At 45.9% G+C, this 12018-nt stretch overlaps 1 protein-coding gene across 1 annotated transcript in view; it reads left to right on the forward strand.

The window, feature by feature from the left end:
* The window catches only part of ALDH2 (aldehyde dehydrogenase 2 family member), a 27835-nt gene extending 16423 nt beyond the window's left edge, over positions 1–11412 (forward strand). The window contains exons 8-13 of the mRNA XM_057747026.1: positions 1629–1731; positions 2320–2504; positions 4890–5054; positions 7164–7321; positions 8959–9073; positions 10976–11412. Coding sequence (XP_057603009.1) covers positions 1629–1731; positions 2320–2504; positions 4890–5054; positions 7164–7321; positions 8959–9073; positions 10976–11008 — 759 coding nt within the window. The 3' untranslated portion in view covers positions 11009–11412. The remainder of the gene's footprint in view (positions 1–1628; positions 1732–2319; positions 2505–4889; positions 5055–7163; positions 7322–8958; positions 9074–10975) is intronic.
* The last annotated feature ends 606 nt before the right edge of the window (positions 11413–12018 follow it).

Below are 12018 nucleotides of genomic sequence, written 5' to 3' on the forward strand. Positions count from 1 at the left end.
AAAATAAAAATAAAAAATAAGATTAGCCTCTGGGTACTGCATGGGGGTCTGCCCTAGGACTGCCTTTGAGTAGCACAAGTGAGGGGCCCCATGCCTGCCAGCAGGGACCATCAGGGTGGAGCCCTTTGTGGATTGGTTGACACTCCAGCCTCTGGGTGGGTGGGAGGTGGGGGGCACTGGCCTCCCATGTGGGATTAAGAGACCAAGACTATCTAGACTTCATAAAGCCCAGAGCTGACTGCCTGCCCAAGGTCAAAGCACCCCGGCCGTGTCAGACTCCTTGAATGGCACTGCCCTGGCGATTAAAGAGAGTAGGCTTCAGGGAGACGAGTTCAAATTCCAGCCTCATCATTATGACGTGGGGCGATCCACTGCATGTCTTTGGGGGGCTCCATTCATTGTGTTTACAACAAGAATGGCAATATCTGCAGTAGAGACAGTAGGTGTGGTGTAGTGGGGAAGATAATGTGCTTTGGAGTCAAACTAACTGTTTCAGCAGCACTAACTCAGCTGTGTGACCTCAGGCAAGTCAACCTTCTGATGCCTCCGTTTCCTCTGTAAAATGGGGATAATAACTGTGCCTACTTCCCAGGGTTGGTGTGAGTGAGATAAAGCTTCTGATGTATTCAGCAAAGGTCTAGTGCAGAGTAAGTGCTCAATGAGTGAATGAATGAATGAGTGCTGCTCTGGGCCAGACCCTGGAGAGACAAAGATATATAAGATGCCTGGGGATTTCCTTAAACATAAGGAAAGCAGGGACAAAATTCCTTCTAAAGAGGACTTTTTCCTATCCCTGAATTCTTAGAAGGCTTCATTACATGACTTTAGAGAAGGCACCTTGAATAATGTAATAAAGGTGATCTTCAGAATGATCCCCCTGAGATAAAGATACCTTCAAACATTCACTGTGTACGCAGAGATGGCGGTTGTGGAAGGGCAGAACGGTGGCCAACATGATGTGGCCCAGGCTCTTTCTTGGGTTAGTCACCACCTAAATTAATGCCTCAAGGGGATGTTGAGAATCTTGCAGAAGGGATGGTTTCCTGACCTAGATATGTATGTTCATTCAGCAGATAAGCACAGGGGTGTCTTTGTGCCAGGCTCTTGGAATATGGAGGTGAGAAGCACCCCACCCTTGCCCTGTGCTGGTAATACCATTTAAAACACCGTGAGGAGGGAAGATAACAGGTCTGAACTGATGCTGGACGTAATTTGCCCAAACGTGAATTCTGATTCCACACTGACTGTGTGACTTCGGGCAAATGAATTGACCACTCTGAGCTGCAGCTCCCACATTTCTAAATCAAGGGAAAGAGTCAGCTGTACCGCTGAGGTTGTTTTGAGGGTTGAACTTAATGCACACAAAGCACTTAGCACAGGGTGTGGTATGTAGATGGTGCTCAGTATGTAGAAGCCACACGACTCTGCTCGTGTTGCTACTGTCATTGTCATCCTAAGAGCTCAGAGGACGGGGCAGCAACGGTAAGTGAATGGCCAGATTTGGTGCAATTCTCCAGGTCTCTTGTAATCCAGCTACTCCCTCAACTTGTGGGGACTTCTGTTCTGTGTCTATGAGAACGTTTGGTTCTTTTATCCTCTACTAAAAGTTTGTTTCTGCTTCCCTGTAGGTTGGCCACCTAATCCAGGTTGCTGCGGGGAATAGTAACCTCAAGAGAGTGACCCTGGAGCTGGGAGGAAAGAGTCCCAACATCATCATGTCAGATGCTGACAGTAAGTTTTCAGGGGGGGAGGCCACTAGCTGTGTATTTGGTCCCACGCAATTCTGCAATCCTCAGCATCCGTCGGGATTGGTTTCTGTCCCCAGGGCCTCAGGATGAAAGTGAGACTCCTCAGCATGGCCCTCTGGCCTGCGTGATGTGGCCTCTCCCCCAGCCTTTCTCCTCTCTGCTCCCTATAATCCAGCCAGGCTGAGCTACTTACTTGCCCAACCATGCAGCATGCTTTCAGATCAGACTACTTTTCCTCCATCACATCCTTTTTCCTGGTCCTGCTGAGGCACTCCCAGATTTGTCCTCCTCGAGGGAGTCTTCCCTGACGGCCATAGGCCAGCTGGGTTGGTCCTCCAGCTGCCCTTGGCTCCATCACCACAGTAGGTTATGACTACTCCTCTTCATGTCTGTTTGCCACTTGGTCTCCATACTCAGAAAAGGGAGAGATCAGGCCCATCTAGTTCCCACACAGGGTCTGGCACCCTAGTAGGCACGAGTGCTGCCGGTAGTATTAACAGCTGAAGGGTAGCAGCCTGTGGGGCCAGGCTTCTCCTTATCCTCTTCTCACGGTTGCTTTCTGCCTCCACAGTGGACTGGGCTGTGGAGCAGGCCCACTTCGCCCTGTTCTTCAACCAGGGCCAGTGCTGTTGTGCAGGCTCCCGGACCTTTGTGCAGGAAGACATTTACACTGAGTTTGTGGAGCGGAGTGTTGCCCGGGCCAGGTCTCGTGTGGTCGGGAACCCCTTTGACCGCCGGACTGAGCAAGGGCCGCAGGTAAGCCCAGTAGTTGCACACAGGTCTCAGTGTCTGGAGCCACCGTGGAGAAGCGAAAAGGGCCTTGGACTCTGAGTCAGGCAGGCGTGGCTTCAGGTCTCAGCTCTGCCAGGTACCAGCTGTGTGCTGTTGGGAAGCCACATGCTCTCTCTGAGACACCATTCTCTCATCCATAATGCCTGCCCTTCCTAACTCACAGAGTGGCTGTGAAGTGGAAATTAATAATGGAAAGCCCTTTGTAAACTACATGCACATAATAAATACTAGGAATGTCTGTGAGAAAGGGAATGCATGTTTCCTGGACCTTGGCCATCCACAAAAATGTATCTACCAGAAAGACACATGCATGTCTGTTAATCAGGTACCTCTGGGAGGCGGGCTGAGGGCCATAGTATGGGTAGCAGAGGGAGTTCATTTCACTTTATACTCTTCTGAGCTGTTTGATTTAAAATTAAAAAAAAAAATTTTTTTTTTACCATGAGCATGTATTCATTTTAATTAATAAAAATATAGTCAATAATAATTGTAATTAAAAAAAACACAGTGCCTCTCCCCACTACTTCCTCTCACATCCTGGTCCTTTTTCCAGCATTGTCCTTAGACCCAGCCTGTCCTGGGCTCACTCTCCACAGGGCTCTGTGCTGGCCTCCTCCAGCACCTCCTCCCAGGGATGAGGAGTCCATAGGGTCAGGGATGCTTGTTCCCACAAATCCCTTGCACGCAGCCCTGAGCCCACTTCTGGGGCTCATGGGAGCCTCTCTGTAGGCTCCACTGTCCTGGGGGCATCTGTGTTCCTGGTGTCTACTCCCCAGGCTCCAAGGCTGGCCAAGGCAGCCTTTTTTTAAATTAATAGATCCTATTAGAAAAATCAGTAGAAAGTACAGAGTTCTCATATATCTCCTAACCTCCCCAGTCCCTAGTTTCTCCTATTGATATCTTGCATTGGTATGATACATTTGTTATAATTTGATGAGTCAATATTGATATATTATTAAATGAAGTCCATGGTTTACATTAGAGTTCACTCTTGGTGTTGTACATTCTGTGGGTTTTGACAAATGAATCAAGACATGTATCCACCATTACAGTATCATACAGAATAGTTTCAGTGCCCTAAAAATCTTCTGTGCTCCACCAATTCATTCCTCTCTCCCCCCAACCCTTACAACCACTGATCTTTTTACTGTCTCTATAGTTTTGTCTTTTCTAGAATGTCATATAGTTGGAATCATATAGTCTATAGCCTTTTTGGATTAGGCTTCTTCCCCGCTCCCCCCCAGATTGCCTTCTTTTACTTAACAATGTACATTTAAGGTTCCTCCATGTCTTTTTGTGACTTGATAGCTTATTCCTTTTTATGGCTGAATAACATGCCATTGAATGGATAGACCACATTTACATTTTCTTTATCCGTTCACCTGTTGATAGACCCTTAGCAGAGTGTCAACAGTGTGGGCAGAAGTGTGCAGATGTGCACTGTCATGCAAGATCACAGCACCCTTGGATAGCAGCTCTCTGTGTTTAATCCGGAGTTTGGGCTTCAGCTCTGCCCATGCTGTCGACACTCTGCAAAAACTTCCTTTTGAGGTGTTGAAGGACTTTCCTATAGTCCTGGTCTTGCTCCATTGGACTTTTATCTGTTTGGTCCCCGGAAAGCAGCCCTACAAGGACGAAGATTCACTTCTGATGAAGAAGTGAAGACAGCGGTGCATTCGTGGCTCGCAGCTCAGCCTAAAACATTTTTTAATGAAGGAATACGGAAAGCTTGTTGACAGATGTAAAAGTGTATTGAAAAGCAAGGAGATTATGTTGAAAGATGATGTATTTGTCTTTTCTAAAAGTTAAGTAAGATAAACTACAGCCAGAGTGTGGGTAATTTTTGACTCATATAAGATGCTCCCCAGTGACTATCCTTGTTCAGGTCCCTTTGTCACTTACAGAATAAATTCCTAGAAGTTAAATAGCTGGGTCAAAGGATATGAACATCTAATTTTTTGTCTGATATTAATAAGCCATTTGCCCAAAGAGCTGTACCAGCTTAGTCTTTTTTAAAAAAAACTGAGGTATAATTGACCTATAATGTTGTATCAGTGCTTCTAATAGTGTATGAGTAGTACAGAGTATATAATATTCCCTTGCCATCAATATACTTTTTTACTATTTAAAATTTTTAGTAATCTTATACTTGAAAAAAAAATAGTAGGCTTGTTATTCATGTCTCTGAGGGCTAATGAGTTTGGTGGAATCTATTCTTATGCCTTTGGCCTTGCTTATTCACGATCTGGCCCATTTCCCAGCTGTCTCCTTGCCTGTGTGGTTCTAAGCCTGAAGCTAGGAGAGGTCTGGCTGTAGCATCTCTGTAACTCTGGGCTGCTTCTCCCTCAGGTGGATGAAACTCAGTTTAAGAAGGTCCTTGGCTATATCAAATCTGGGAAGGAGGAGGGGGCGAAGCTGCTGTGCGGTGGAGGGGCGGCTGCTGACCGTGGCTACTTCATCCAGCCCACCGTGTTTGGAGATGTGCAAGATGGCATGACCATCGCAAAGGAAGAGGTTAGTATGGGTCCAGCGCTTGAGGGAGTGTTCTTAGGAGGAGAAGTGGACAGTTCAGTCTAGCATCTTGACCCATGACTCATCAGCTGGCCTTGAGCCAAATCCTGACTCTATGCATTAAGACAAATTATTTATAATTAACGTCTTATTTATTTATTTATTTATTTATTTATTTATTTTTTTGGCACACGGGCTTAGTTGCTCCGTGGTATGTGGGATCTTCTTGGAACAGGGATTGAACCCGTTGTCCTCTGCATTGGCAGGCAGATTCTTAACCACTGCACCACCTAGGAAGCCCCCACTTCTTTTTTATTTTATTTTATTTTATTTTATTTTATTTTATTTTATTTTATTTTATTTTATTTATTTATTTGGTTGCACTGGGTTTAGTTGCAGCAGGTAGGCTCCTTAGTTGTGGCTCATGGGCTCCTTAGTTGTGGCATGCAAACTCTTAGTTGTGGCATGCATGTGGGATCTGGTTCCCTGACCTGGGCCCCCTGCACTGGGAGGGCGGAATCTTAACCACTGTGCCACCAGGGAAATCCCTACAACTCACTTGTGATCCTATGCCTCTCCTCTTTAGCCTCTTACGGCTGCCAGTGGTTGGGGAGAATGTCTGAACTCCCTGGCATAGCCTACAGGTCCTGTGTGTTCTGGTCCTTGCGAGCTGTGAGTCAGGGAGTGACTTTTCCCAGCCCTTCTCATGGCCTTCACATAAGCAGGACACTGGTGGACTAGATCAAAAGGCGACTTCCCCACATGGTGAGAGTCCCTTGGCGTTCTCTCCCTCTTGGCACTGATTTTGAACGTAGGGCTGCAGCTCCATCTCATTTATTTGTTCACTGCACAAATAATTTTTGAATGCTTACTGTGTGCCAGGTGCTCTACAGACACTGGAGATCCAGGGGTATCCAGCATGTATACTCTGCCCTTGTGGGGTTCAGACTCGCTCCACTTCCCCCTTTAGCAGCCCTATGCAGGGAAAACCTTACACTGCCACCCCCTTTCATGGATAATTCAAAATAAGATAATATTAAAATGCAAAATCAGGATAAGAAAGTACAACAGAGTTCTGCCTCTTTTTCCATCATGACTACTGTCGTTTTTTTTTTAAATCTCGATGGAAATGGAAAATATCCATTTTTTAGAAGGGCAGGGGCTGACTTTGCTTTGCTGCTGTCCAAAGTGCAAGATGCCCCGTATCATAGTCTCTGCTCCAACCATGATGGGCTCCTGGCAGTCTTCTCTCACCTCCATCTTGACACTCTCCACCCTATCCTGGAATCAGCCATTTCTTCAGGAAGTCCTAGTTCCTTTTAGTGGAGAATGGGATTTTGTAAGAATGGGCGCTGGGTGTGCTGGTGCCTGGAACTCCATTTCCCTCCAACTGCTCCTCACCCTTCCTCTGGCCAGTATCCGCTCCTGTGGTGTCACAGCTCAGCTATCACCTCTCGAGGCCTTTCCTGATCCCCTACCTCCCACCACTCAGTCAGGCCAGGTAGCTCCTCTGGGCTCCCACCACTTGTCATGGTCACATGTCAATCACTTGATTATATCAGAATCCATTCCCCAGGGTCTCTCCCCTGATGGGGCTGAGAGCAGCTACACTCCAACACCAACAAGCATACCTAGCTTCCATGTTTTGGTTTCTAAATCCCGTTGTCCACTAAAAGGAACCAGGATTCCTTGAAGAAATGGCTCAGAAGTAGGACAGGGAAAGTATAAGATAAACGTGGAACATCTTGAGATCAGAGACCCTATTTTGTTCACAGTTGTTTCCTCAGCATCTGGTGTACCTTGCTGAATGACTGATTTAAATTCCTTGAAACTAAATCTACATGTAACCTGTCAGTGCAAGCCCCTACCTCACAGGACTGTTTAGAAATAAGATAAGGTATGTAAGGCCCATGGCACATAGGAGGTATTGTGCCTTAGTCTTTTCCTTTTGTGTTTCAGTGAGGGTGGGAGCTATCGTCTCTCTCTGGAATTGTTACGGTGTGTCTGGGGGCTTGTTTCCACTGGTGGAATCATCTGTTTAGCTCTGTGGAAAGCCATATAACATGTGGTTCTGTGTCTGCGACACCCACCCATTGTGCTCTCTCACCCCAGATCTTTGGGCCAGTGATGCAGATTCTGAAGTTCAAGACCATAGAGGAAGTCGTAGGGAGAGCCAACAATTCCAGGTACGGGCTGGCTGCAGCTATCTTCACGAAGGACTTGGACAAGGCCAATTATCTGTCCCAAGCCCTCCAGGCTGGCACCGTGTGGTAAGTGCCTCCCAGCAGCCCCGCATAACCCAGGCAGAGATCCCCAAGCCAGGGTCTTCTGGAATTCACTGCTCACATCCCAGATTTGGGGTGCTGGGCTCAGTTCCTCCTGGGTCAGGGTGTGGTAGAGCAGATAGAGATGTCCCACCCCCTCTCCTCCAGGAGATTAAACTTCCAGTGCATATGCCCATGCAGCTGTTCTTGGGCAAGCAGATGGATGACTGGGGCTCCTTACCAAGCTGTAACAAGAGCAGGAGACCAGAGCTGAGGGCCCACAGTTATGTAACACTGGTCTTAAAAGCTTAGCACCAACGGCACAGCCACTAGGATGGCTATAATTTAAAAAACAGAAAATAGCAAGTGTTGGTTAGGATGTGGAGAAATTGGAACCCTCACACGTTGCTGGTGGGAATGTAAAATGTTGCAGCCACTATAGAAAAGTCTGGCAGTTCCACAATAAGTTAAACATAGAATTATCCTAGGACCCAGCGATTCAACTCCTGGGTATACACCCAAGAGAAAAAAAACATACATTCACACAAAAAAGTGTATCCGAATGTTCATAGATTATTCACAACAGTCAAAAGGTGGAAACAACCTAAATGTCCATCAGCTGATGAATAGATACACAAAATGTGGTTTATCCAAGCAATGAAATATTCAGCCATAAAAAGGAATAAAGTACTGATACCTGCTACGACATGGAAAACATAATAGGGGCTTCCTAGGTGGCGCAGTGGTTGAGAATCCGCCTGCCAATGTAGGGGACACAGGTTCTATCCCTGCTCCAGGAAGATCCCACGTGCCGCGGAGCAACTAAGCCTGTGTGCCACAACTATTGAGCCTGCGCTTTAGAGCCCGTGAGCCACAACTGTTGGGCCCATGTGCTGCAACTACTGAAGCCCATGTGCCTAGAGCCCGTGCTCTGCAACAAGAGAAGCCACAGCAATGAGGAGCCCGCACACCACAACGAAGAGTAGCCCCAGCTCACCGCAACTAAAAAAAAAGAAAGCCCGCACACAGCAAAAAAGACCCAACACAGCCAATAAAATAAATGAAAGAAGCCAGACACAAAAGGTCACGTATTATGATTCCATTTATGTGAAATGTACAGAGTAGGCAAATCCATAGAGACGGAAAGTAGATTAGGGGCTGCCAGGGGCTGGAGGAGTAGGGAATGGGGAGTAACTGCTTATTGAGTGTAGGGTTTCTTTCTGGAGTGATAGAAGTGTTCTGGAATTACATAGAGTGATGGTTGCACAACACTGTGAATATACTATAAAGCAGTGAATATACCACAAAGCACCTTTAAAGTGGTGAGTTTTAAATTCAGTTAAAATTTAGTAATTTAAAAAAAATTGCCCAAAAAACCTTAACACCCAATTAGCAAAAATGATTGATTAAAATGGGAAGCTAGTATATGGTGCACCCCATTATTGATATCTATGTGTGACCACATGAAGGATGGAATGACTTAAGGCTTTATTTCACATCGCCTGCTTTCAACTACTATGTGGCTAGTTATTGGTAGGGTTCTACCCATCCATTTTTCTCAATAAAAATTGAGAGCAATATAGGAGTATGATACATATCCCCCACCCCAAGAGTTACTTCTCAAATCTCATCTTAAATTACAGGGTCAACTGCTATGATGTGTTTGGGGCCCAGTCACCATTTGGTGGCTACAAGCTGTCTGGGAGCGGCCGGGAGCTGGGAGAGTATGGGCTGCAGGCGTACACTGAAGTGAAAACCGTGAGTATGGGCCCCTTCTCAGCCCTCTCCCTTGTGCTGGAGTCCATCAGTATTGACTGCTAGTTTCCTGTTTTAAGCCATGGAAGCTATCAAAGGGTAAAGACCCAGTCTCTGCTGTGTCTCATGAGGATTAAGTAGGACTTGACCACCACTGTGCCTACACAGTCCTTTATTGGGGCTTTGTTATACACCGAGTTCTATAAAACCTGAGAGGAGGCAAAGATCCCAGTGGACTGAAGCAGTGAGGAAAAACTTCTGATAAGAATCAAGCTATGAGGCATTAGATATCAAGGCCACATCCTCTGCTTTTGCAATCCTAAGAACTAATCAGAAATAGAAAGGAAGCTTTATGTCCATAAAAAGCCATCACAGCATTCTCTAACAAGGAAAAATCAGATGTAACCTAAATGCGCAGTAAATTATGGAACATTAAGTAGCTGTTAAAGTATTTTTCTAGAATATTTGATATGAAAAATGCTTATCCTTTAAATAAAAAAGCAGGATACAAAGTAATATATGCAGTATAAGCCCAATTTTAAAACTGTATATGCTCATATACTGATACTCAAGATATCTTTATCAATATGAAAAAAAACAGGAAAGACAGATACTAAAGAAAAAATGATTTTCTCTCTACAATGAATACAAATTATAATTTAACCAGGAAACATACTCACAAATAATATTTTAAGAAAAGAGAAATGGGCAGAGCTGGGCTTTCTTAGGTTTGGAAAAGAGAAGACTCAGGGCAAGCAAACCAGCCTGGGGGTGGGGGTGGGATGCAGGATGAGTAAGGGGGAACAGAGCAAGAAAAGGTAAACAGTGATCTTCATTCAGTACTACAGTGGAAGCCTGAGAATAACTCTCTAAAGTAGCTAATAAGATACAACCTATGTTCTCAAGAAGATCACTCTGAAAAAGTAAACATGTTTGCTTGCTTATTGAAACGTTTCCAATATATACAAGAGGTGATACCCAGATTTGAAATTGACATTGAGATGTCATTAGCCTATAACTGTTCATCAGAACAACAGTTATGGTGGAGATTATTTAGGTATGGAGTGGTGGGGGAGGGAGGCCTAGGACTGAGCCCCAAGGAACTGCAGTATTTAAGGACTGACAGTGGAAGAGCCTGAAAAGGAGAGGCTTGAGATGATCTGTGGAGGAATGCAAGTGTAAGCTGTGAACACTAGAGCCCTGAGGAACTGAGATGCTGGGGAGAATGCTTTTGAAGAAATGGCAGGACTTGATGGCTTAGGAAGGTTAGAGGACGCAGGTGAAGGAGGCAAAGCTGATGCAGCCCAGCACCCACACTGTGCTTGGTGCTCGTGATAAAGAGTCCTGTATTTTGAGCTTTAGGAACTCAAGTGATAACACTAACAAAAATAGGGATTTCTCAGAAGAGAAGTCAAGTTTGCAAGGGTGACTGGTGAGAAAATTTCTTCTTGAGCACATTATCTTTTCCTAGCTCTGATTCTTGTGGAGGAACACATGGATCTAGGTCACGGTCTCTCAGCCTTGGAACTACGGGCACTTGGGGCGATAATTCTCTGTGGTGGGGCTGTCCTGTGCCATGCAGGATGGTGAGCAGCATCCCTGACGTTTGCCCAATAGATGTCTGTAGCAGCCCTCCCCGAAACTGTGACAGTCAAAAGTGTCTCCAGACGTTGCCCACTGTTCTCTGGGGGGCACAGCTGTCCCCAGTTGAGAATGACTAGGTCAAGGAAAGGCAGAGCGTAATCTCATGCAGAACACAGCCCTAGCAGTTGGTGGGACTGGCCAGTTGGCCACCGAGATGTTAGAAAGGCCTGCTTATGGCTCAGGCAGCACCCAAATGAGGGGGGGCCTGCAGACCACAGGGAAGCATGAAGATTTAACAGCTTCTCTGCACCCCTCTTACAGGTCACAGTCAAAGTTCCTCAGAAGAACTCATAAAGAACCATGGTGGCTTTCTTACTCATCCAGTGACGGAAACTTCAGGAGATAAGCAACAAAACCGAGAAAAATGACCCTTGCACGCTCACGGTCTCAAAAGAGAAAGTCTGTCAAAAAATCTCTTGGGTCAAGAAAGTTCCAGAATTTGAATCAATAAATATGGTGGGTGTGGGGCAAAGGGTATATGGAAAGCCTTTTAAACTGCAACAATACTACTAGCTTTCAGGATCATTTTTCAAAGACAGATTCAAATATCTCATCCTGTCCATCTGATACACTTCTGTAATTTGCCTTAATGGGGGAAGAAAAAGCCATTGTTTACCATTGTTTTATCAATGAGGCAACAACTAGCACCTTGCTTTGTATTCTGGACTAAAACTCATTAAAAACAGTGCTACTCTTCACTTTTTAGATAACTCTTCCTCCATCTCAACCCAAGGAGATGCTGTCACATAGATATGTTGTCCCCTCTGCGTATGTCACATTGTAAACAGCTACCACCCCTCCCCTGTTGTGGGTAAATAGCCTTTGTTTCCTGCATGTAATTAACAGACGTCTCTGGCCTGCCTACACGTGGCAGGCGCTGTGCGATACACTGAGGATGACACTTAAACAAGACTCCCAGTCTCTGCCTTCAGAGAGGGGGAAGTAAACCAGGAAACACACATTTGACACCCAAGGTTGGTTCTCAGTGTTTTAAGTTCAAAAAGTTGGTTAGGGGACCTACTAGGTGGTGCAGTGGTTAAGAATCCACCTGCCAATGCAGGGGACACGGGTTCAATCCCTGCCCCAGGAAGAGACCACATGCCACGGAGCAACTAAGCCTGTGTGCCACAACTATTGAGCCTGTGAACCACAACTATTGAGCCCATGTGCCACAACTGCTGAAGCCCACGTGCCTAGAGCCCATGCTCTGCAATGACAGGCCACCACAGTGAGGAGTGCGCGCACCACAACGAAGAGTAGCCCCTGCTCACCGCAACTAGAGAAAGCCTGTGTGCAGCAACAAA

Source organism: Hippopotamus amphibius, chromosome 8 (assembly GCF_030028045.1).
Source record: "Hippopotamus amphibius kiboko isolate mHipAmp2 chromosome 8, mHipAmp2.hap2, whole genome shotgun sequence".
Classification (NCBI taxonomy): Eukaryota; Metazoa; Chordata; class Mammalia; order Artiodactyla; family Hippopotamidae; genus Hippopotamus; species Hippopotamus amphibius.